Consider the following 23,361-nt stretch of genomic DNA (forward strand, 5'->3'; position numbering starts at 1 on the left):
TTACCAGTATGCCCTCTCTTCCCTCCACAAATCAAGGATTGTGCATCTCTGACATACTCTCAGCTTGAATATGGAAACGTCAACCACTCTCTGGCTTCTGCCTCAAAGAGGAATGGCAGAATATAGGCTCACAGTGAAATGGGGTGTGTGTGCTTCTGTGTGTGTGCCTGAGCATTGCACAACCCAGGCAGCGTAAAAGACAGGCGCTTAATGACAGGGCAAAATGTGCAGCTGCTAGAATGACAGGCAAAAAGGCAGGTTAATGATCAATCTTCCCCTGATGGATCTCAGGGCAGCAGTTTTCAGATTATCACACACTGTGCCTAAATTGCGTTCTGCCTTATTCCGAAGATTTTCCTCCACAGTTTCCATCGAACGAACGTGGGATTCTCCCTTCCTTCCTACCATAACCAACTGTGAAAGCTTGGGCTGTGCTGATAAACAACTGCTGCATTCCTCCCAGCTCCAAAGATAGCCAAGCCTGACTGACCCTCAGCCTTCTCATAACATTTCAAAGAAGGCACTCAAGCCAGTTAATATCTGAATACTTTTTCCTGAAAGAGGCAAGAAGCAGAACCTTGTCAGGTTTTTTTGGAGTTCTTAGAAAAATAACTTACAGGAGACTGATTGCACCATCTTCCTTTCCCTCTCAAAACCAGAAGATAAATGACTAAAAGCAGCAATGTTGAATCTGGACCTTAACTAACTGATCATTCATGGGATACCGGACACAGCTATCAAAATAAAAGGCTGACAGGTCCATCTATGCATAGAATTGTGAAGAAACCTAAATATTGCAACACATATAATAATAATAATAATAATAATAATAATAATAATAATAACTTTATAGAATTCAAAGCAAACCATTAAAATTCACACTAACATAGTAATCATTAAAACACTAGATGATAGGTTCCATAAATAGCATAATAGATCGATAAAAACATTCTGAATTCCGAGCACAATGCCCAAAAGGAAAACCCAAAAACCAAGACACAATGCCACTTCAGAGTGACCTAAACCTAACTAGGTTTTGTGAAACAAGTCTTTATTTAACCTCTGCTTACAATTTGCTAAACAAAACAGACACCATGGTAAGGAATATATATATTCCCGCAATGTTCTGGTAGGTAAAACCCTTTCTTCTTGGACTTTTGGGCACTCTTTGGCCCTGGAGAACTGACCTGCCCCTCTTTTCTGGCAAAGGGACCTCCAAAGCAGTGCTTCCTCTAATCACCCAGGAAATACAACAGGAAGTAAGCACCATCTGCCTTACTATTTCTCACTCTCCTCCCCTCAACCAGCTCTCACTGTTCTCAGAAGGAATGAAAAGAATGCAATGAGATAGCCCCACATTCTCCAAAGAAGTTAGACATTATCATTTCCGCCTGCAGCTGCCAAGGTTAGAACACACTGGCATCATTTTGCCTGCCATGAGATCACAAAAAGATTCCAACCAGAGCCCGGATCAGAGAGGCTTCTGGGATGCCTACCAAGTCTGCATTTGTGTGGATGAGGCTAGTGTGTCAGCTGCCCCATTCCTGGGGATGTTTGATCCATCCATAATGACACGTGTCTTAGTAACATCCCCTTTGGATTACTTTATTATGCTCTGTATGCACTGTCTTTGAAAGGCAACAATGCTAGCTTGGCCAATGAGCTTCAGCTAGGCTACTCACTGGCAATAGTTATAGTTTCCATTACAAGAAAACATCTGCTTCAGTGCACAATACAAACAACTATGCTCAGAGTCATGGATAGATCTGGTGGGACACAGGGCGTTCTTGGTGACTTCCCCTAGATTTTGGAACCCCCTTCTCTGATGCCCCTTCCATACAGCTGTATAAAATACAAATTGAACTGGATTATATGGCAGTGTGGGTTCAGATAACCCAGTTCAAAGCAGATATTGTGGATTATCTGCCTTGATATTCAGAGTTACATGGCTGTGTGGAAGGGCTCTGAGAAGACAGTGTTTTCTCTTTGCTGCTTTTCCTTAGTTGGGTGAACACTCATGACTCAAGAGGCTGATTGGTTATAAGGGAAAGGTTTTTAACTACTTGCTGTTGTAAATATTTTTTGCCTTCTTAATGGACATAATTTACATTGTTTTTATTTTATTTTAAAAACTCCACCTATATGTTTTTAATCTATATGTTTTTGCTAGGCTTTTGCTTTTATTTTTTGTAAGCAGCCCCTGAGTCTCAGTTTAGGAGGGAAACCTGGCAGACAGACAGACAGATTTGAATATGAACCATATGCAGGAGAGTTAGGCAGATATTTTTTCACTTTTGCAACATGAAACTTGCCAGTTCTTGTTCAGGTACTATTCCTATCTACGTAGCTGTATGTATGTGGCGCAAAAGCCCACTTTTATGAACCTTTTTTATTTGGAGGGCAAGTTCTCCTCATTGCTCTTCTTTCCCAAAGAGATAGGTGAGCTTCGGAAAGCAGCAGCCAAACTTCTCAGCTGAAGGGCACCCTCATTGTCAGGGAAGGCTGGAAGGAGCTTGGGTTTAGGGAGGCTGTCAAGCCTTTGCAAGCAAAAAGAAAGAGAGCAGAAAAACAAGTCAGCCACATGACACAGCAGCAGAGCGAGGAGGAGCAGAAGTAAGTCTGGCTCCGGGAGGAGGAGCCTGGCACCCTTCGGTCCATTGCATGACTCAGCCACAGAGCTCAGGAAAACCAGGCGGGAGAGGCGGCCAAGAGAAGAGACACTTCCCTTGCTGACCAATGGCAGTTCCTCCTCCACCACCATTTGGTTTGCTTAAAAATCCTCCCACAGTGGTTGCTTCTCTCCTGCTACCCCTATGCCCCCCTCATTACCAGATTTACAGAGGAGGAGGAGGAGGAGGAGGAGGAGGAGGAGGAGGAAGGGCTCCACCTGGAAGAGCTCCAAGCCCTTGTCTCAACAAAGCACCAAAGATCTGCCCCAGGCTCCAACAGGGAGAGAGAATTTCTAAAATATGTTCTTGGCCTCCGCTTCCTTGTTCCATTCTCTCTTTGGAAGCAGCAGGCATAATTATGTGCAGAACAGATCTGTACTAAACGGGGCGGGGAAGGAGGATGAGGCCAATGTCTCTAGCACGTTTTGGGCAAAGGAATGGTACCATGTGGGCATTAACAGTGCCTGTGTGTTAGTCAGGGTTTTGCAATTTATGCTGCTTCCTCTCCATGCTGTCACAAATGCCCCAAACAACTCAGGTGACGTGCTAAAGAGACCCAGGCAGGGAACCAGCTTAGAAATTCTATGCATCAAGTACAAAAATAGATCTCTACAGTCACCTATGGATCCACTACCAAGACCCTACACTTGGAAGGCAATCATACTCGGATGCGAGTGATAACCGATCATGATGATGATGGGCAAGGCAAAAGCAGAAGCTGCTTCAGGAGTACCTGGATGTCATCTCCAATTTAATTGCCATGCAGTCCTGGGTTTGGTAGTTTGGGGGGACACTAGCATTCTTTGGCAGAGAAAGCTCAAGACCTTGTAAAACTACAGCCCCCATGACTCCATAGAATTGAGCCAAGGCAATTAAAGTGGATTCACTCAACAGCATAGATGCACCTCAAGATTTTCTTTTCCATTGCTATAAGCTTTGATGTTCTAATCCAATGATTCTCAACCTGGGGTCCCCAGATGTTTTTGTCCTTCAACTCCCAGAAATCCTTACAGCTGGTAAACTGGCTGGGATTTCTGGGAGATGTAGGCCAAAAACATCTGGGGACCAGAGGCTGAGAACCACTGTTCTAACCCATTTTTTAAAAGAAGGAATTCCAAGCAGGCAGCAACTGTAATGCGCACATTTTTTGGCCAAATTACAAAGAGTACACTTGCCACTGTGCATTTCATTTGGCAGCAAATACTTTTTTGGTTACAGGGTTTTGAAAATTGAGGTGCACATTAGATTTCATAGTGCATTACTCAAATAAATAAGAGAGTTTAAAGCTATATATGCCTGCATTCCTGTCTTCCAGAACACACCACATACTACTACACCATGGGTTTATCCAGAGCATCTATTATTATGGAGAGAAAGAACCAATTGACATCAAGTGAGACATTCCAGTTCCCACTTCTGATATATTTAGAAGTGTGTTTTTACACTGGGGATGGGAATGAGTGCTCCTCGGAGACGAAGAACTCCATAAGACGCCCCAACAATGTGCAATGCATTATGGGAACAATCTTTACTTGCCAGCTGTGGGACAGGCTTAACTCCTCTGGCGGCTACGATCAATGGAGCCAGGGACAACTGTGGCTTCTCAGGGAGGGAAAAAGATATGGCCGTAACATCTGATCATCCACAAAAACACACGCTTCATGGATATTTCCACCCTCCATGCTTTTCACAGTGCTTATGTAAGTACACTCTAGACATGAGGGCAAAGGGAAAGGTGGCAAAGGTAATGCTCTGTGATCAAAGAACGGAACAGCTAACCCCGTTTTTATGGCTGTAAAGGTTAATTGTTCAGCAAACTGACAGATAACAGAAAAAGTTCACTTCCAAGCTGCCTCAAACACTAACATTTGGTCCAAATGCACTGCCAGTAGTGGGTGTCTTTCCTGGGAGTCTTTAAGAGATTCCATGGCCCCAACATCAAGAAAAGGCAGAGGATAGTATGGTAACTATCCTCGTAACTTTGAGTACAAGGAGTCCAAACAAAGGCAGCTGCATTGTACCAAACTAAAGAGGAAAATGCTGTTAATCAGTAATTTCATTCTCAATCACCTTACTTTGTTAATAACCCTAAGTATCAATCAGGGGGAAAAAAGACTTGCAGAAGCCAAACTTCTGACCGGCATCACAACAAAATGTACCAAAAGCAAAATGTGGACTACTTTCCTCCTCGTGTAAACTTCCAGCCACAAAACAAACAATTATCACCTTTGCAGCTGCACTGAATGTTCAACAACCACTGAGTGGATATCTCTGAAACACAATGACCAGTTGCATATCAAATGTAAACAGCAACCAACGGTTGCTTTTTGGAACAGCGCCCATTGGTATGTTGAGAAATTCAGCTATACCTTTCTGAAAGGCATCTATCTCATTTCAGAAGATGTTACACCTGAGGCAGGCAGTCCAGTATCCTCCAAGTACATTATACCACAGCTCCTATAATCCACAATAACTGACCCAAAATATACAGAAAGCATTATCCCTACTTTAGGCAATGAGACAAGACAGAGAAGAATAGAAGCAATAGTGAAGGATTATAATTTTATTGTTTTAATTGATGTATATTTTTACCATGTTTTCATTGTTGTTTACACATTTGAACTGTTGGAATTTGTATGTTTTTTATGTTGTAAGCTGCCTTGAGTCTGCATGGGGTTCAAATATTCTACATAAACAAATAAACAAATGAATCTTGAAAACTCAGAAGCCTGCATTAAAAGGTCCAAAGAGTTGAATGTATAGAACATAAATGTATAGAACACCAGCACTATAACATACCAACCCTATAACACTGCCCATTCAGTCCAAAAGCAATGCAAAGAGAATGGAGAGAAGAAATCTAAAGTTAGCAGACAGAATGCTTCACTTGCTAATAGGTCACTCTTCATATACAGTTAGTTAAACAACAAATGATATTGATGGCACCAAAAACCTTAGGCTGACCTTACGATGATTTTGTTCCAAAATCAATGCTGCCCTTCAATATAAATATTCTAAGGGCATATCACACAACAGAAGAATGAACATAACTCTACAAAGAAGCATGAAACAGCTGATGAAAACAGGCAATAATAAAATAATTAGAACCACCATAAAAATGTGGAAAGTGAAAGTCTCTGCCCAAAAGCAAAATGAAATCAAAATTGAAACTGAACAACCTGAAGGCATAGCACAAACATAATGCCAAGAACCAACCATTCATTCCTTCAGGCCATGGCCTTTCCTTCAGCCCCATCAAGCAGGAAATGGCTTCTAAGTCATATGATGTCTCTGTTCTTTACCTGTATCCGAATCTTTCTGATCTCCATTTGTTCCAACAGTGAAAGGCAACTTCCTCTTCGTGGCTCGCTCCTTCACCTCTTTGCCCCCATCACTCCGGTCCAATTTTGGAGTCTTGGTTAGAGAAACTTTATCTTTATCCTAGAAAGGAGACAGAAAAATATGGATTATTTAAAAAAGTTATAACATCTGCCACTGTCAAGGCTAAATTTACTGTCTACATACTTAAATGGAATATAACCTGGTTGGCACACTCCTAGAAATCAAAATGGCAGCTCTAAGACTTTTCTGATTTAGGGATTGTTCAGGCTAAAATTTCAGAGAGCAAAGTTTGAAAGTAGCTGGCAAATGGGAGTCAGACTGTCTGAACCATAAGTGAATTTTGTTACAGGGATGTACTGTAGGTTTTTCCCCAAAATATTAAACATATATTGTATCTTTTGCTCTATCCTCTGAAATTGTATTTGGAGTTTACAGGAAGCAAACACACCTTCCATTTAATAAATGTGAAATATCTTCCTCCAAAATGGCAGAAAGATTTTCCTTATGACACATAATACTGCCAGCTCAAGCTGTTAGAAGAGTCTGTCTGGCAATTGACCAACCTGTTGTAATTTCCCAGTTGTTTACAGGATCACTACTCCAGCCAGGGAAGAAACAAATGTACTAAGACATATGTTCTGTCTTCTTCAGGATTAAATCTTTGTGAATCGAAGGGTGGAGAGTGGCCAGCTCTACAATCATTTGGGGGGGGGGGGGGGAGAGAGAGAGAGAGAATATAACCACTATCTGCTTTAGGACCCATGCTTCAATGAGCCTTTGGATACTTCAGATTCTCTACCTCACTGTAGGATCCCAGTAAACAAGAACAGCAAAACCCATCTACAACTGGGTGCAGAGAAGAAGGGGGCTGCTATTTTGGAAGGCCTCAGAGAAGAAGGAGATCATCTCCAAAACCCCATCTGCTTGAAGCACCCACTGTGCTCTTAGTCAGCTCCATGGCAGAGTCCAGTAACTTGGAGCCCTTTATGGAAAACCTCTGACACAAACACAGGAGGAATACACTTCTTCATGAGACACACTGTGAATGCTTTGAATTTAAGCGGCACCACACATCTTGTAAAAGGAGCCAAGATTGTGTAGTGACTGTCTGTACCTTTCCACCAGCTCTGTGTGCCTTCTAGACACCAAGGTTTAAGAAAATCACGAAGCATCCCAAAAAAATATGACCATCAATCAAAGTACTTCACTTATTGTAAAGTGCCTCTCTGCCAGAACCTCATATTTTGCATGGTGTGGGCTTTTCTTGCTAACCACAGGTCTGATCAGCCAGGGACACCACAGACAACCTGTGCACCTCCAGGACATCTACGGTCATTTATGGACCAAGAAATCATGGGAAACACCCTCTATGCTCATTAGATGGAACCAAACTTCTGAAGGACAAAAAAAAAATCAAGTGCACTATATTGGAAAGAGCACTTTAAAGACGGTGGACCTGAGCTGACACAACAACTCCACCAGCTCATTGAAAAAGTGTGGATGACCAAGAAAATCCCAGCAGACTTCAAGGATGCCACCATCACCATCCTTTTTTAAAAAGGGGAAAGAACAGAAGCTTCCCACCGGAGTGGAAATCATCTATCGGAAAAGATGGCAAGTTATTTAACATCTGCAGACTGAAATCCAAAACCAAGGTCACAACAACGTATGTTAAGAGAACTCCAAAATGCCGATGATAATTTAGTCTATGCGCATTCAGAAGAAGACCTACAAGCTATTCTAAATAGCTTTGCAGAAGCATACGAGAAGCTTGGCCTCTTATTCTACATCGATAAAACCTAACTGTTCTTCCAGCAGTCACCAGCTAATCCCTCTGCAATGCTAGGAATACAGCTTAATGGTGAAAAGTTAGAAAATGTTGACCATCACTGCTAACTTGGCAGCCACCTCTCCACAAAAGTTAATATTGACACTGAAATACAACACTGCCTGGGCTCTGCGAGTGCAGTATTTTTCTGAATGAAGGAGAGTGTGTTTGAGGATCGGGACATCCATAGGGGTACCAAGGCGCTTGTTTATAAAGCTATTGTCCTCTCAACCCTGTTATACGTTTGCGAAACATGGACTGTCTATAGATGTCACACTCAACTCCTGGAACGATTCCATCAGTGTTGCCTCCAAAAGATCCTGCAAATCTCTTGGGAAGACAGGTGGGCAAATCTTAGCGTGCTGGAAGAAGCAAAGACCACCAGCACTGAAGCGATGCTCCTATGCCATCAACTCCGCTGGACTGGCCTCATAGTCTGAATGCCCGATCACTATCTCCCAAACCAGTTACTATACTCCCAACTCAAGAATGGAAAACGGAATGTTGATGGACAGGAAAAGAGATTTAAATATGGCCTTAAAACTAACCTTAAAAACTGTGGCATAGACACCAAGAGAGAACTGGGAGGCCCTGGCGCTTGAGTGCTCTAGCTGGAGGTCAGCTATGACCAGCAGTGCTGTGGAATTTGAAGAGGCACGAATGGAGGGTGAAAGGGATAAACGTGCCAAGAGGAAGATGCATCAAGCCAACCCTGACTGGGACCACCTTCCATCTGGAAAACGATGTCCTCACTGTGGAAGAACATGCGGGTTAAGAATATGCTCTACAGTCACCTACGTGTCCACCACCAAGACACTACACTTAGAGGGCAATCATACTCAGACAACGAAGGATCGGCTAAGTAAGTAAGTTTTTGCTCTTGGTCGGCTTGCTTACTTGCTTACTCATCTTGCCAAACCAAAAGGGCTGCAGTTTAGATTTCCTTTTCAGTAAACACGTCCAGTGGTGTTATTAACACATTAGCCAACCTAATCCCCTCCTTGCCAGGAATGTAGATAGAAAAGTAATTATTCTGCTGCATGTAAATCTACTCTTGGAAAAGGGAAACTCATGCAGCTTCCGCAGAACAAAAAATTCCTTATTGGGTGTGGAAGTGGGGATAAATCCCATAGAAATACCAGTTGCCTCACTCATAAGAGGGTGGCACATGGTTCAGAGCACCAGCATAGTCATAAGACCATGGCATCACTTTGCGTGTGCAACCTTTCTTCCTCTTTCTCGTTTCGTCTGTTGCATGAGCTCTGCGTGGAAGATTCTTTCAAGGGTTTGCTTTCAGTGGGCCCCTGTGTTTTCCTATTGGTTCAACTGTCCTACAGGAAAACACCAAGAAATACACCTTTGCAAAAGAGGTTCAAAGGTTTGAATACAACTCAATGTGTTTCAATGTGTTTCAGGGCATGGACATTTAGCACCAGAGGCAGAAATAACATGGAAGAATAAGGACAGGTTGCTTACCTGTAACCATGTTTCTTCGAGTGTACTCTGTGAATTCACACTAATGGAGAGGCTGCGCCTGCGCAGGTCCCAACGGAAACTCTTCCCAAGCTGAAGTTTAAATTTTGGCGGTAGCCACGCCCCTCCGTCCCCGGAGGGCATATAAGGCAGCCCTCGGCGTCTCCTCCCCAGTTCCTACGCCGCAAAGGCAACGAGAAAGGAAGAGGGTTTGCCAGAGGGGAAGGAAGGGCGGGCTTGTGTGAATTCACAGAGTACACTCGAAGAAACATGGTTACAGGTAAGCAACCTGTCCTTTTTCTTCGTGTACTCTGTGAATGCACACTAATGGAGACTAGCAAGCTTAGGTCTCGGAGGCGGGCTAAGCAAACCCTGACAACGAGAAAACTGTCCAAACATATGTTTATTAAACATGAAAACATCAAAGAAAACCTGGTCCAAGGACCCATTAAGGTATTGCATCAAACACACGCCAAACACCGAAAGCAGTTCGGTCAGGCATGATATAACCCTTTAAGAGCACATGTGAAAAAAACAGGAGAACATCATTTCCCTGAGGGGAAAGGCAGTAGCAATAAGGCACAGATCATCAGGAGAATAGTGCAAACATGTACCAAACAGGAGAAAACAAGAAGAGGGTCGCATGAGAAAAAAGCACCCACATAGAAGTCATAAATGCAGAAGGTTAGGACAAGCATGAGGATAAAACCGCCCTAGCAAAGGCGGCATCCTTCAAAGTTTTTTGGTCTAACCTGTAGTGAGACACAAATGTAAGGGGGTTAGACCAGATCGCTGCCTTGCAGATGGAGTCCAGGGAAATGCCCCTTAGGAAGGCAGTCGACGTGGAGAGACCTCTCGTCGAACGCGGGCGAACCGACGGGGGAGGAGGTCTTTTGGCTAGTTCATAGGCCAGTTCAATGGCCTGAGCAATCCAGTGTGAGAGTCTTTGAGAAGAAATAGGATTGCCCAGTTTATCTGGGGCATGGGCCACAAAAAGTTTTGGGGTCTTTCGAATGTCCTTAGTACGGTCCCGGTAGAACAGAAGTGCTCTACGCACATCAAGGAGGTGCAGTCTCCGCTCAAGGGGAGACGAGGGGTCTGGGAAGAAAGCGGGAAGGACAATGTCCTGGTTAAGGTGAAAAGCAGAGACCACCTTGGGAAGGAAGGTGATGTCCGGACGGAGAACGGCGCGGTCGTGATGAAAGCGGAGGTAGGGTTCATCGACCCGAAGGGCCGCCAGCTCCGAGGGTCTGCGCGCTGAGGTTATGGCCACCAAGAAGGCAACTTTCCAAGAAAGGAGACGTAGGTCGGTCGAAGCCAGCGGTTCAAAGGGAGAGGCAGTAAGCTGGGAAAGTACAAGCTCGAGGTTCCACCCTGGGGTAGGAGGTTGAGTCGGTGGGCAGATGTTGTTGTATCCTTTCAAGAAGGTCTTGACAAGGTGGTCGGAGAATAGAGATGGTCTACCATGTTGTTGAAAACACCAGGATAGAGCGGCCAGGTAAGATTTCATAGAGGCAAGAGAAAGTTTTTGGTCTGCCAGAGACATAAGGAAGTCCAGCACGATCGGTACCGAGGTTGGGAAAACAGTAATTCCTCGGGAGCGAAGAAAGGAGCGAAAGCGAGAGACTTTATAAGTGTAGGCCCTGGTTGTAGCCGGTTTGTGAGCTGCGCGGAGGACCTCCTGTAGGTTTTGCGGGAGGGAGGTCAGGCGAGAATTCTCCAAGCAGTGAGATGTAGAGAGGGGAGATCCGGGTGGAGGATCTGGCCGTTCTCCCTGGATAAGAGGTGTGGTAGAAGAGGTAGAGTGAGGAAGGTCGCCTTGGAGAGATGAAGAAGAGCCGGGAACCAAGATTGACGAGGCCAGGCTGGAGCTATCAGGATCGCCGACGTAGGTACCGACCGGAGTTTCTGCAGGACCTTCGGTATCAGAGGAAAGGGCGGAAAGAGATAGATCGGTTCCGCCGACCAGTCCAGAAGAAAGGCGTCTCCCAGGCAGCCTGGAGAGGAGGACGGGGGGAGTCTTGCCCCGTATCGGGGCAGCTGAGCGTTCTCGGGAGAAGCGAAAAGGTCTAGAGTGGGGAAGCCCCATTTGAGAAAAAGAGAAAGAAGAGTCTCGGGGTCGAGCATCCACTCGTGGGAGGAAGTCGTCATCCTGCTGAGGGCGTCTGCCAAGTTGTTCTGGATCCCGGGAAGGTGAATCGCCGAGATTTGGATGTTGCGGGCTATGCACCAATGCCACAGCTGGGAGGAGAGGAGCATCAGCTTCCTTGAACCCGTGCCACCCTGTTTGTTGATGTAAAAGACTGCTACCGTGTTGTCTGACTGAATGAGTACAGATGTCTGGGAGATCAGGCGTGAGAAGGCTCTCAGAGCCTTGAAGATAGCAAGGAGTTCGAGAAAGTTTATGTGATTTGCCTTCTCGGAGGGAGACCAAAGGCCCCGAACAGTGAGACCCTTCATGTGGGCTCCCCAGCCGAAGTTGGATGAGTCCGTGGTTATGGTAGTGGAGGGAGGGGTTGGGTGGAACGGCAGACCCCTGCAAACGTTGGAGAGGGACTTCCACCAGAGAAGCGACCGACGAGCGTGAGGCGGGACCGAGAGAAACCTCGAGTTGGGGTGGCGGAATGGCTTGAAAGCGTCTATGAACCACCTTTGAAGAGGCCGGAGATGAAGCCTGGCGAACGGGGTCGTGAAGACTGTGGAGGCCATGTGGCCGAGCAGAACCTGGATGGATCGAGCCCGAACCCTCCGGTGGGTCTCGCAGAAAATGATTTGTTGGCGAAGAGCTAGAAACCTGTCGAACGGAAGGGAGACAGTTTGAGCAATTGAGTCGAACAGGGCACCGATGAAGCAGATCTTGTTCGACGGGGTGAGGTGAGATTTGTCGTGGTTTAATTGAAGACCGAGAGATTCTAGAAGACAGAGGGTGTAGTCGACGTGACGTCGGAGAAGGGCAGGGTCGGATTCGACCAGAAGCCAGTCGTCTAGATATGGAAAGACTGTGATCCCTTGGAGCCGGAGGTGGGCAGCCACGACAGCGACGACTTTGGTAAAGACCCTTGGGGCCGTAGCGAGGCCAAAGGGTAAAACGGTGAACTGGTAGGTCTGGTCGAGAACTTTGAAAGAGAGGAAGCGCCTGTGGTTTTCTCGAATCGCCACGTGGAAATAGGCGTCTCGAAGGTCTATAGACACGAAGTAGTCTCCGCGTTGAAGCATCGGGAGGATGGAGGCGATGGAGACCATCCTGAACTTGGTTGGACGTATAAAGACATTGAGCATGCGTAAGTCCAGAATTGGGCGGAGGCCCCCACCCCTCTTCGGGACCGTAAAGTATCTGGAGAAGAAGCCTTGAGGGTCCTGTACCGATGGAGAAGGCCGAATAGCCCCCTTGGCGAGAAGGGCGTCGACCTCTGCGAGAATTTCTTGAGAGGGGTTGGAGAGAAGGACTTGACCCGTGGGCGGGAGTTCTTCGAATTCCAAGGCATAGCCTTCTTGGACAATTTTGAGAACCCAGGCATCTGAAGTAATAGATTTCCACCGGTGAAAGAAGGGAGCCAGGCGGTCTAGAAAGAGACCATGAGGCTGATTTGGTGAAGGGGAGGGGTGTGGAGGCATGAGAGCTGCATCGGTACCGAAGAAAGAGTCTTTGGAAAGAGAGATGGCGTCAGGAACGCCGGAGAGGTTGAGCAGCAGTGGGGGTGGCTCGGCCGCGTTGTCTTTGTGGCTGAGCGGCCCGACGGGGTTGCTGGCGACTTTGGTTGTTTGATACCGAGGGACGCCGGAAGGATTGATGGCGGTAAGAAGGAGGCGGGAAGCGTCGAAAGCGTTGAGGGAACCACTTGGTGCGGTGAACCTGGGGTTGATCGCCGCATTTAGTGGCCAGAACTTTAAAGTCGTGGTTGGTTTTTAGTTTGTCGTCGGTGCCAGAGTTAAAGAGGCCCATGGCGTCGAAGGGGAGGTCTTCGATGACCTGCCTTGAGGAGGAAGACAGACCGGAAGATCTCAGCCAGGCGTGGCGACGAATAGCAATGGCGTGGGCAATCATCTTGCCGGCCGTGTCGCCCGTATGCTTAGCCATCTGGATTTGATGATGCGCTAACGAATCGGCCTCTTGTTGGAGGGTGGACATGACGGACCGGTCTTCATCCGACAATTTAGAGAAGAAGGGCTGAGCTTTCTCCCAAAGGATCTGCTGGTATGCCCCCATACAAGCCCCATAGTTCGCCATTCTACAGAGTAGGAGAGCTCCGGAATAGAGCTTTCGACCGACCGCATCGAACCTCTTGCCCTCTCTGTCTGCAGGGGTAGTGGATTCACGGCCGGAAGATTGAGAAGCTTTAACGACCATGGAGTTCGGGTCGGGATGGTGTTTAAGCCATTCTAAAGTGTCGTCATCTGTACGATACCAAGACTCGATTCTCTTCGAGGTAGGAGGGATCGAGGAAGGAGTCTTCCACGAAGATTGGATGACATCTAGGAGATAAGGCAAAAATGGCAACAGCGTGGCTGGAGGGGCCTGGGCTTGGACCCGTTTGAAGACTGGGTCAGTAACTGCCTTGGAAGTCTGTTTGATTTCTAGACCCAGGGCGTCGGCCATTCTAATCATTTGTTCGGAGAAAGCCCGAATGTTGTCGGTAGGTGAAGGAGGGTCCACCTCATAGGCGTCATGAGGAGGAGAGAGATCAAGGCCTAAGGATACCACCGAGGCCGAGAGAGCGGAATCAGGGCGATCTATATCGATCTCATCGTCCCCAGCCCCTTGAGGGGACTGGGGGGGAGATGACAACACAGTCTCTGGTGGCGGCAAAGCCTCAGGAGCAGAAGCCATCTGTGGGCGAGTATCTTTGGAGGCCGAAGCCTGGGCCGCTCGAGCCAGGCGAGTGGTCTGTCTACCCCTTTCCGGTGTCGAGGTCGGGGGAAAAAGCTGCTGGCGAGACGGACGATGAGAGACAGCAGGTCGAGGAGAAGGCACCCTGACCACTGTCTGAGTGGAGTGGTGGGGTGAGTCCTGCAACTCGCCATCAGAAAGTTGTTGAGGAGAAGTTTGGCGAGGTCGCTGAGCAGGAGCGATCGGAGAGGACCTTCTAGAAGAAGTCGCCGAAGAAAGGACGTCCATCTTGGAGGAAGCAGAAGAGGAAGAACGTTGGGTAGCCCTCTTCTTAGCGAGTGGTTGTTTTGATGGAACCCTCAGGGATTTTCCCGGCGTGGGAGGGACCATCGCTGAGTCGGATTGGGACCGACGAGCTTCCTCGTGAGCCCTTTTAAGGGCGATCTTCATCGCAGAGGTCGACGGAGGAGCCCCAAGATGGGATCGGGCCGAAGATACGGAAGCCACCGAGCTCGATGTCGAGGAAGGGCCGACCCGACCAGAACGTGTCGACACCGTAGCCGTGGTGAGTGTGCACGGTGGTTTAGCGGCCTTAGACGATCTGGAGGCTCTGGACGCCTTAGACGAGATCGAAGGGGCTTTAGCTGTTGAAGCCGACATCGAACCCGGATTAAGCGGCGGCTTCGTGCCCGAAGTCGACGGAGCGGGTTCAGGGGCAAGCGATTTTTCGTAGAGCGCCGCTCTAAGCCTCGCGGCTCTATTCTTTCTAGCCTGAGCCGTTAGGGCCAGGCAGAAACGGCAGGTACCGACGACATGTGCCTCTCCGAGGCAGTAGAGGCACTTGGCGTGGCCGTCGGAATCAGGAATTTTAGCGGCACACTGAGTGCAGCGCTTGAAGCGAGTCGTAGACATGAGAATCCGAAGTGAACCTTGCGGCGGAAAAAAAAGGAACTGGGGAGGAGACGCCGAGGGCTGCCTTATATGCCCTCCGGGGACGGAGGGGCGTGGCTACCGCCAAAATTTAAACTTCAGCTTGGGAAGAGTTTCCGTTGGGACCTGCGCAGGCGCAGCCTCTCCATTAGTGTGCATTCACAGAGTACACGAAGAAAAATAGATACGTTCTTAAGACACACAAAAAGAAAAGCACACCATGATTTCTGTGTTAGCATGAAAATAATTTCATCTCATCTTCTCGTCTGGAAAGATTTGTGTGTAAGGTGTATCGATGTGAAGGAGGAACAATCAAGGAACTGATGGAGAAATCTATGCACTGCGCACACTTTCGTGTTTGAAGTTAATTCTGTCTCCACATTTTAAAATAATTTGAACAGAAAGAGTACAGAGCTTTGTAAAGCACTGATGTGCTTTCTCAGACCACCTCCAGATTTATCAGTGACTTACTCACATGACAAACCTTTCAGCAACAAATGGGCCAGAAATGTCATGGCCAACATCCACTGCCAAGCTCCATATTGGCAGCTTTATAATGGGAAAACAATGCATCTTCTTTTCCTGCTTAGGAAGGCAGGGGAAAGGTAACAAAGGGATGCTAAGATGGGCAAGTCTTTCTTCAGCCTAGTTGAAGAAAGGCACTGCAGTCACAATTTGCCCAGTTCTTCCTTGTCACACTGATATGGTACTGTTTTTGCCCCTAACGTTGCTGTAAATGTCTTTTCCCACACGTTTATGAAGGGCAATCTTGAGATCTGCACATCAGTCAATTGCCTTTGAAAAGCCATTTGTCTGCTTCCTAAAATAATATCATCACTCACCAAGACAAGACTGTGCATCTTTCAGAAACAACACACACACACACACACACACATCCCATTTCTATCACATGGAATTAATATCAAGCTCATAATGCAATCCCAGGAAGAGATCTTGCTATATCTCAAGCTTCCAAAGGATCGCATGAGAACACAGACAGCTTATCAAAGCACATAATAAGCATGGGCACGTCTTCCAAGATGAGAGCCAGAGCTCCTGCTAAACCCTTGAAACTTGGATTTCCCAAACAATAACAGACTTATGCAGACACATCCAACCTGAGCATCTCAGAAGGCCGTGAACAGGGGGTCAATCGTGCCAAAAAAACACATCAAAAACCACAATTCTTTCATTGTTTGTTGCTTAAAAAAACATATTCCAGTGGGTTAAAATTCTTGGTACTCATGAATGCAATCATCCCTTCTGAAGCCCAAAACTGGCTACATCCCCTGCTTTCCATTTTTCTGGGCCAAGTTTTAAAGATCAACAGTTACAAGTTGTCAGAACAACTTTCCTAAGGTTCATTTCAAAAGGATGCACCAGCAAGGAAACCTCCTCATTTTATATCCTGACAAATTAAGATTTATTACATCTGGCCTCTCTTTTAAAGTCTTTAACTGCTGTGTTTCATTGATGGTTAGTCTGTATTTATTGTGTGTAGCTTTTTTCTATTACTGCAAGCCACCTTGCAGAAAAGCACAGGCAAAAGTTGTTGCAATAAACAGATAACTATCAAGGTAAGACTCAACAATCAACCATTTTTCAGAACTGCTTAGAAGCCGAATTCTCATCAATGGGTCTGCATTTGAAAGCATTAATTTATGAGTTAAACAGAATTAACTTTGGGTTTCAGAACTTTGGGTTTGACAACAACAGATTGGGGGGGGGGGGAAGGCCTATATACAGTACTGACTCTGAGCTCTTTGGAAAAAAAGTCAGCATTAGAATGGATTTAATGCATGAATCTGTTTGGCTACTATGAGAAGCAGGAGGCTAGTCCAGACAGACCCTGGAGCTGATCTCACTGGACATTTATGATCACTGACAGCACAGATGAAGTCATGAATGTAGGCAGCATAATCACCTGCAATTTAAAAGATTCATTTTCAAACTAGGAATGTAGGGGCAGAAGCAAGAGAATGTTTTTTTTTAAATTTTATACAAAACTTTACACAGCAAAGTGAAGGTTATCCAAGTATTCTTCATAATTAAGGGTGGCAACTTCTGGGGATTGAGGGGGACAAGGAAAGGAATACAAAACCCAAAGAGACATCCAACACAAAAACATATGCCATGTGTTCTATGCCACCTACATTCAGAGATATTGGGAAGCCGTGAACAAGAGCAGCAGTTGAAACTACTGCTTCAAAAAAAACCCTAAACCAACACTGGCTGGAAGAACCAGATTAGAGTTCCTTGCAGGTTGATACGCATCCCACAGAAGTGTTTACAGCCCCTGACAACAGCACTATATGCTGCCTGCAAGTAGTGACTAGCCTCGATGAGTGGCTTCATGCACAAGAGTGGATTAACTCTTACTTGCACTCCCTACAGCGTGGAGACATTGGAATAGTCTTTCCCTGCAAGATGGCATTTGGAAGTGCACCTATACTGAAGAATTAATGCATCACTTTAACCACCATGGCTCAATGCTATGGCATTATGGAGGCTGTTGCTGTACAATTTAGCCTTCTCTGCTCAAGAGGGCTTGAGTTTCACCAAACCACAATTCCAAGGATTCCACACCATTGAACCCTAACAGTTAAAGTGGTGTCAAATTGCATTACTTCTACAGTCTAGAGGCACTCCCAGACTGAGGGTCACAAAGGTAATGAAACCCATGGTCCTTTATTTATTTTTATATTAATTGCTCGCTTTTCTCCTAATAATGGGACTCAAGGATGGTCCCAAGATCATTAGGAGGCAGAATCAGCTAAAACCAGAGTAAGCTACAACACAGTTAGAGAGCTTATCATACTAAAATGTGATCAAATTAAACGAAGTACAAAAGTACTTTTACACAAATTTAATTACAGCATGTCATCATTAAAAAGCCTCTTCCTCAACAGGCAATTCCTTGCCAAATGCCTGCACATACCAAATCCATGTAAACATGGGGGAAAATAGGACACATTGTCAAACATCTACACCTTGGACTCAGAGCCCGAAGGCCCTCATTATCTCTGCCTCTCTGAAATGTGAGCTTATAGTGTTATTCTATAAAAGGCTATACATTACCTGAGGGTGAGTGTTAGCGTTATTTCCCCTCTCTCTGCCCCCTTTAACACCATAATACAGTTGTGCAGAAAAAGACCTGTTACCTTTCCTGGCTGAAAGCAGTTGCCACTGAATAACAAGCCAAACTGTGTGAATTACAAACCAAAACTCTCATGGCCAAAGCAGCATTTTACTGCCAGGGCAGCAGATTGAGGGGCAAGGGGATTGAGGTAGGTGTTGTGACAGTGCTTCTGCCAATGGTCCATGCGGCTTGGGCCTCCTAATCAATTTCTATCAGCGTTTATGTCCTCCAGTGAAGCCAGGGTCACCCAAGTCCCAGCAAAAGGACAAAACACACAACACCCGCTTGGAAATTACAGCCCTGACACTGGTTTTAGACCATGGCCGGAAATAGATTCCGCTCCAAAGGCCCCTCCCAAGTTGATGAACCTGAGCCTGCTGAAGGAGGCATGCTGGCAAGCAAAGGCCCTTTAGGGAGTGTTGACAAACACAAGATAAATTAGAACCAGTAGAAGTGCACACAGGCAGCAATGCCCAGACATTGAAATCTAATGGCCAACTTGCCTTTTCCCTTAGTCACTGTTTCTGCAGGGATATGCTGGTGTAGGCTCCTTCAGCCAGTTCACTAGACCTGATTTTTTGTGAATAAGAAACTGCACCTTCTTCTGCACAACAGTCAGATCTGAGATGAGCAAGGAGGGGGACCTTCAAACTCTCCCAGAAGCATCAGAGATCTGGGGAGGTTTAGTTTGGAGAAGAGAAGTCTGGGAAAAGGGGATATGAGAGCCACGTTTAAATACCTAAAGGATGTCACATTGAGGAAGAAACAAACTTGTTTTCTGCTGCTTCAGAGACTGGGACACAATGGAGCAATGGATGCAAACTGTAGGAAAAAATATTTCACCTATACAATAAGCACAATTTGACAATGGAATATGTTGCCTTCAAGACTAGTAGAGTCTCCTTCTATGGAGGCCAACTGTCAGGAGGGCTTTGATTGTGCCTTCCTGCCTGGCAGAAGGGGGTTTAACTGGGTGGCCCTTGGGGTGTCTCCTAACTCTATGATTCTATACTTCTTGTTGTTGTGCCTTCAAGTTGTTTCCAACTTATCGCATCCCTTCCATGAGGTTTTCTAGGCAAAGATCTATTCTGAGAGGGCTTGGCGCTACAGTGAGAGTGCGATTTGCTCAAGGTGGACACAGTGTGTGCTCAATGCCCGAGCGAGGTTTTGAACCCTGATCATATGCTCCAACCACTCCATCGTAATGGGCAGAGATCAGAGATTAGCAAAAAGACATGCTTACTGTGCTTTGCTAAACCCAGCTCAGTCTGCACAGCTGTATCTGGCGGAGAGGCAGCTGCAATCAGATCCCACTCACTTGGTGATAAAGGGAGCCTTGTTCCCAGTACAGCTACTCACTTTAAAAGCCTCATCTCATAACTCTTTCACACAGGACATTTGATCAACATGGGCACAAAGGGAAAAGGAACTCCCGCAAAGACCTCACATACGTCTTGTTTTTACTACACTTCAAAATTATGTCTGAAAACCTGGTTTTTGCTCAATGCATGCAAGTCTCCTGCATGATCAGTTATCTAGTGTGCATGGAGGTCACTCTTCAAAGAGGGCACTGGAATGGAATGGGAAGTGGCCAAGGCTCTTGAGGGCATGGCATTGAGAGTAGGTGCAACACTCAGCCTTCCAATTAAATTATATGGAGGTAAGATAGGACTGGAGTTACATACAGAGGCAGCTATGAATTTGCCAGTGGTAAAATCTGAGATAAGATAGCCATAAAGCCACAACACGTCTCTGCCTAAGAGTGAGTTGCAGAAGGACCTATTAAAGTGCACCTCTTCCACCTCTCTCTTGTTGCATTGTTATTGCCAGTTATTCGATAAACCATGATAGAAGGTGATGAATGGGGATCAATCAACTTAGAGGAGAGTCTACCAAATTCACAGAGGAAGAAGGGAACCTGCAAGAGAACTACTGGCTCCACAGACACAAGGAGGGCGCACTCTGCTCTTCCCGACAGTAGAAAGAGCTTATGCCAGCAGCTGCTCTGTGGCAAGAAAAATTGCAGCCGGTTAAAATCTAATTTGCAGACATCTGATTGGCAAAGTATACCTTTTAAAACAATTTAAATGAGAAACAGAGAACAGCCTGTGAGAAATGAAGTTAAAGAAACATCCCGTTTTAATAAACGGTACAAGGTATATGCTTTAACAATGGCCCATGCTGTAATAAATGGTACCAAGTAATTGCCTGGCCCAGCAAACACAGCAGTCTGAAAACAAAGACCCCACATGTCTCCTCTTGCTACAAAATGGGAGAAGTTGGGACAAAGAAGGGAGTAAGAGAAAGACAATACCTTTTTCCCAGTTTGTTTCTCCACCATGTCGTTGCTGAGAGAAAAATCTTCCAATTGTGGTGTTTTAGAACACCCACCCTTGGGCATCGTTCTGCCTTCCTTACTTGGCCTTCATTTATGCTGCCATCGCTTCATCATCAACCGTCTGCAGGGAGAAAGGAGAGACACAAAGGTTCAGCTATGACCTGTCCAAACACAGGAGAAGTATAACTGAGATATTATACAAGGGAGAACACTTACAGCCACTTTAAGTCTCTCCCAAGACAGAAAAAATACAAATACTAATACTAATAATAGAAAAAACAGAGGTGTAAATTCCCTTAGGTAGATTAAATGAAATCTTGGTTTAGGACGCCAGCTGTAGAGAATCAAGGAGTGAAAAACCTTTCCTTTTGTGCATAATTTCACTTGTGAGAAATGAATTCTCTTCTGGATAACAACCCCTAAAAGGAATCCTTAGGTCTCCCTTTAGAGGTCCAAGCTTTTAGAGATCCAATATGGCTCCTCTCTGTGCTTGTGAAATATGTGCATATATGAACATGTACAAACAAGCATACAAACTTTGATGCCTTATGCTATGCATGGTTGATGCAATGAAACTGAATACTTCTGATACTCACAACAATATCACATGAAGCAGTTTGTGCCTAAAAATCGTATCACTCAGATAGAAATATTTCCAGGAGTGTGCACTGAAGGTAAATGAAGAAGGCAATCTCTCATGTTCTCAGTACAGTTTATACAGCGGTCCCCACCATTCCAGCTCAGTGATGGCTTTATACGTGGGTCTAAGGAAAGGCGCAATTCAGAACCACATCAACGAAGCTCTGCGTTGCCCATGCCCTGAGTTGCCTGGTTACAGGGCTGAAAAGGGAACTGACATCTGCAAAGCGCAAACAGGAGCAGTGTGCATTGTGACATCCTTGCAGCATAATATCAGTCATCCCTTAACACTTTGAGCAAGGAGACTCCTGTTACCCCACCAAAGTTAATCTACTCCACAGGAAAACAGAAAGCAAGGTGGTCATAATAGGAACTATCTGGCAGGAAGGAGCTGAAAAGGAAGACTGCAGGAAAATCTTCCCTCTGCGAACCTGCCTCTTGATGAGACAGACATCAGGCCCAAAAACACACAAAGCAGACCTCTACAAGCAACAATTGAAGGAAGCTGTCCTGGAACAGGGAAACTCCTGATTTCACAGCCAGTTAAGGGTGGGTAAGAGGAAGGAGCGAGACCTTTTTTATAAAGAAAAGTACAGAACCTTTGCCTCTTTCCCCAACAAGTCTGATAGGAGTTTTAAAGGAAAGTAATAAAAACCTAAGGGGCACAGGATGGTCAGAGATAGCTTCTATTGCGCCTATACATTGGAACAAGGAGCACACAGGCTTGAAGGTCTTTCTATTAGCAATCCCATGGGAAGTTCATCTTATGAAGTATATCAGAAAGTCCCGTTTTCAATCTGTCCTATGGGTTGCACTAGCCTGTAAGTTCCGCATTTAGAAATACTTCATGTTCTCTCCTGTGTATGTAAGCTTAAGAAATCATCAAACAAAAAGGCTACCTTCATGAACTAGCTTTTCTGGTCAGGAGAGAAGGGCAGAAAGAGCATGCATGCAGCCAGGTCAGAGACACAACAACAATATTGGTCTCACTTCCTCTTCTCAAAGAAAAGGGGATGTCGCTATGTTCACACTTGGAAATGTATCTGTATTACCAAACAGTCACAAAAAACATTTCACTCAAAACTAATGGTATGCACATATGAAATAAACCACTAGGTCACATAAGCCTTGTATAACTATACACAAAAGATTTCGAGCTTTCTGGAGGCCACTTGTCCAGGGATGGGTTTTTCCCCCACCAACCTCTACTTTTCTTGTGATTTCCATTTTGTTCTATAGATCTGTGCTCTTTTAACATACTGGGTGATAGTTGGCAATGCAGACTTTTCTTTGTGTGTTTTGCTGTCCCATCTGCTCAGGAAGTGATTTTGGAGGCAACCGCCATTTACTTTACTTGTTGCAGACAGGCAGACAAGGCTACTAGGATCAGCAAGCTCATAAACACAGTTTCTGAGCCCGTGCTTTACTGTGATGTTTACTGCAGACATGCTCCTGCAAACCTGGCTTTCCCCAGTCCACCAAGTCAATTGAAGCACATAGATTTGCTCTTTGTTTTTCAATACAGTAACCTATCGTCTTCTTTCCATAGTACTTTTTATCTTTTACTACCTAGGAGTACATCTACGTTGTAAATGAGGGATGCCTATATTTGCCTAATTAATAGTTGTTTTGTGGTCTGTTGTCGGACAGAATGTCAGGACATATATATGTAGGCATGTGAGAGAGAATTTCCAATGTGTTCATTCCCAGCCAACCAAAGTCAAGCGAACTACAAACGCATCATAATGATTACAGAAGACATTCAGACAACCAAATGCCCTGCTTTCCATGTGTCTGAAACATCGATTTGGCATTCACCTGGAACAGTTATGAACCACTGTCCTCTTGCACTTTTGAAAGTGTTTACATTAATGATGCCACGTAAATAAATAATGATATTAATAACAACAATAACACAAAAAATACAATGAGACAATCTGTTTGGAAACAAAAAGAATCTAAATTGTTTCCTCTCAAAAATGTCATCAAATAATCAACAACAACTGCACTGAGAACCTCATTCTCAATACATTCCAAGTAAGATCTTCCCAAAGGAGATGATGCCTACAAATAAGTATGGCAAATGGATCTACTCAAACCCCCAATGCTTACAACCATAACGATTTATTTGATATGCCACTGAAGGAAAAGCCTCAGGGCTCCTAAGATGTCTTT

The 23,361-nt window shown here is 45.4% G+C and overlaps 1 protein-coding gene across 8 annotated transcripts in view; it reads right to left on the reverse strand.

The window, feature by feature from the left end:
• The window catches only part of ankrd11 (ankyrin repeat domain containing 11), a 142,237-nt gene that overhangs the window by 33,782 nt on the left and 85,094 nt on the right, over positions 1–23,361 (reverse strand). For 7 of the 8 annotated variants that reach the window (XM_008120648.3, XM_003227439.4, XM_008120645.3 and 4 more), the window contains 2 exons: positions 20,524–20,668; positions 5,972–6,110 (listed from right to left, as the gene is read on the reverse strand). In XM_008120648.3, the coding sequence (XP_008118855.2) occupies positions 5,972–6,110; positions 20,524–20,610 (226 nt within the window). In that variant the 5' untranslated portion in view covers positions 20,611–20,668. Of the gene's footprint in view, positions 1–5,971; positions 6,111–20,523; positions 20,669–21,143; positions 21,325–23,361 lie in introns of those variants that run through there. The other variant, XM_062961799.1, reaches the window with a different exon arrangement.

Source organism: Anolis carolinensis, unplaced genomic scaffold, assembly GCF_035594765.1.
Source record: "Anolis carolinensis isolate JA03-04 unplaced genomic scaffold, rAnoCar3.1.pri scaffold_9, whole genome shotgun sequence".
Classification (NCBI taxonomy): Eukaryota; Metazoa; Chordata; class Lepidosauria; order Squamata; family Dactyloidae; genus Anolis; species Anolis carolinensis.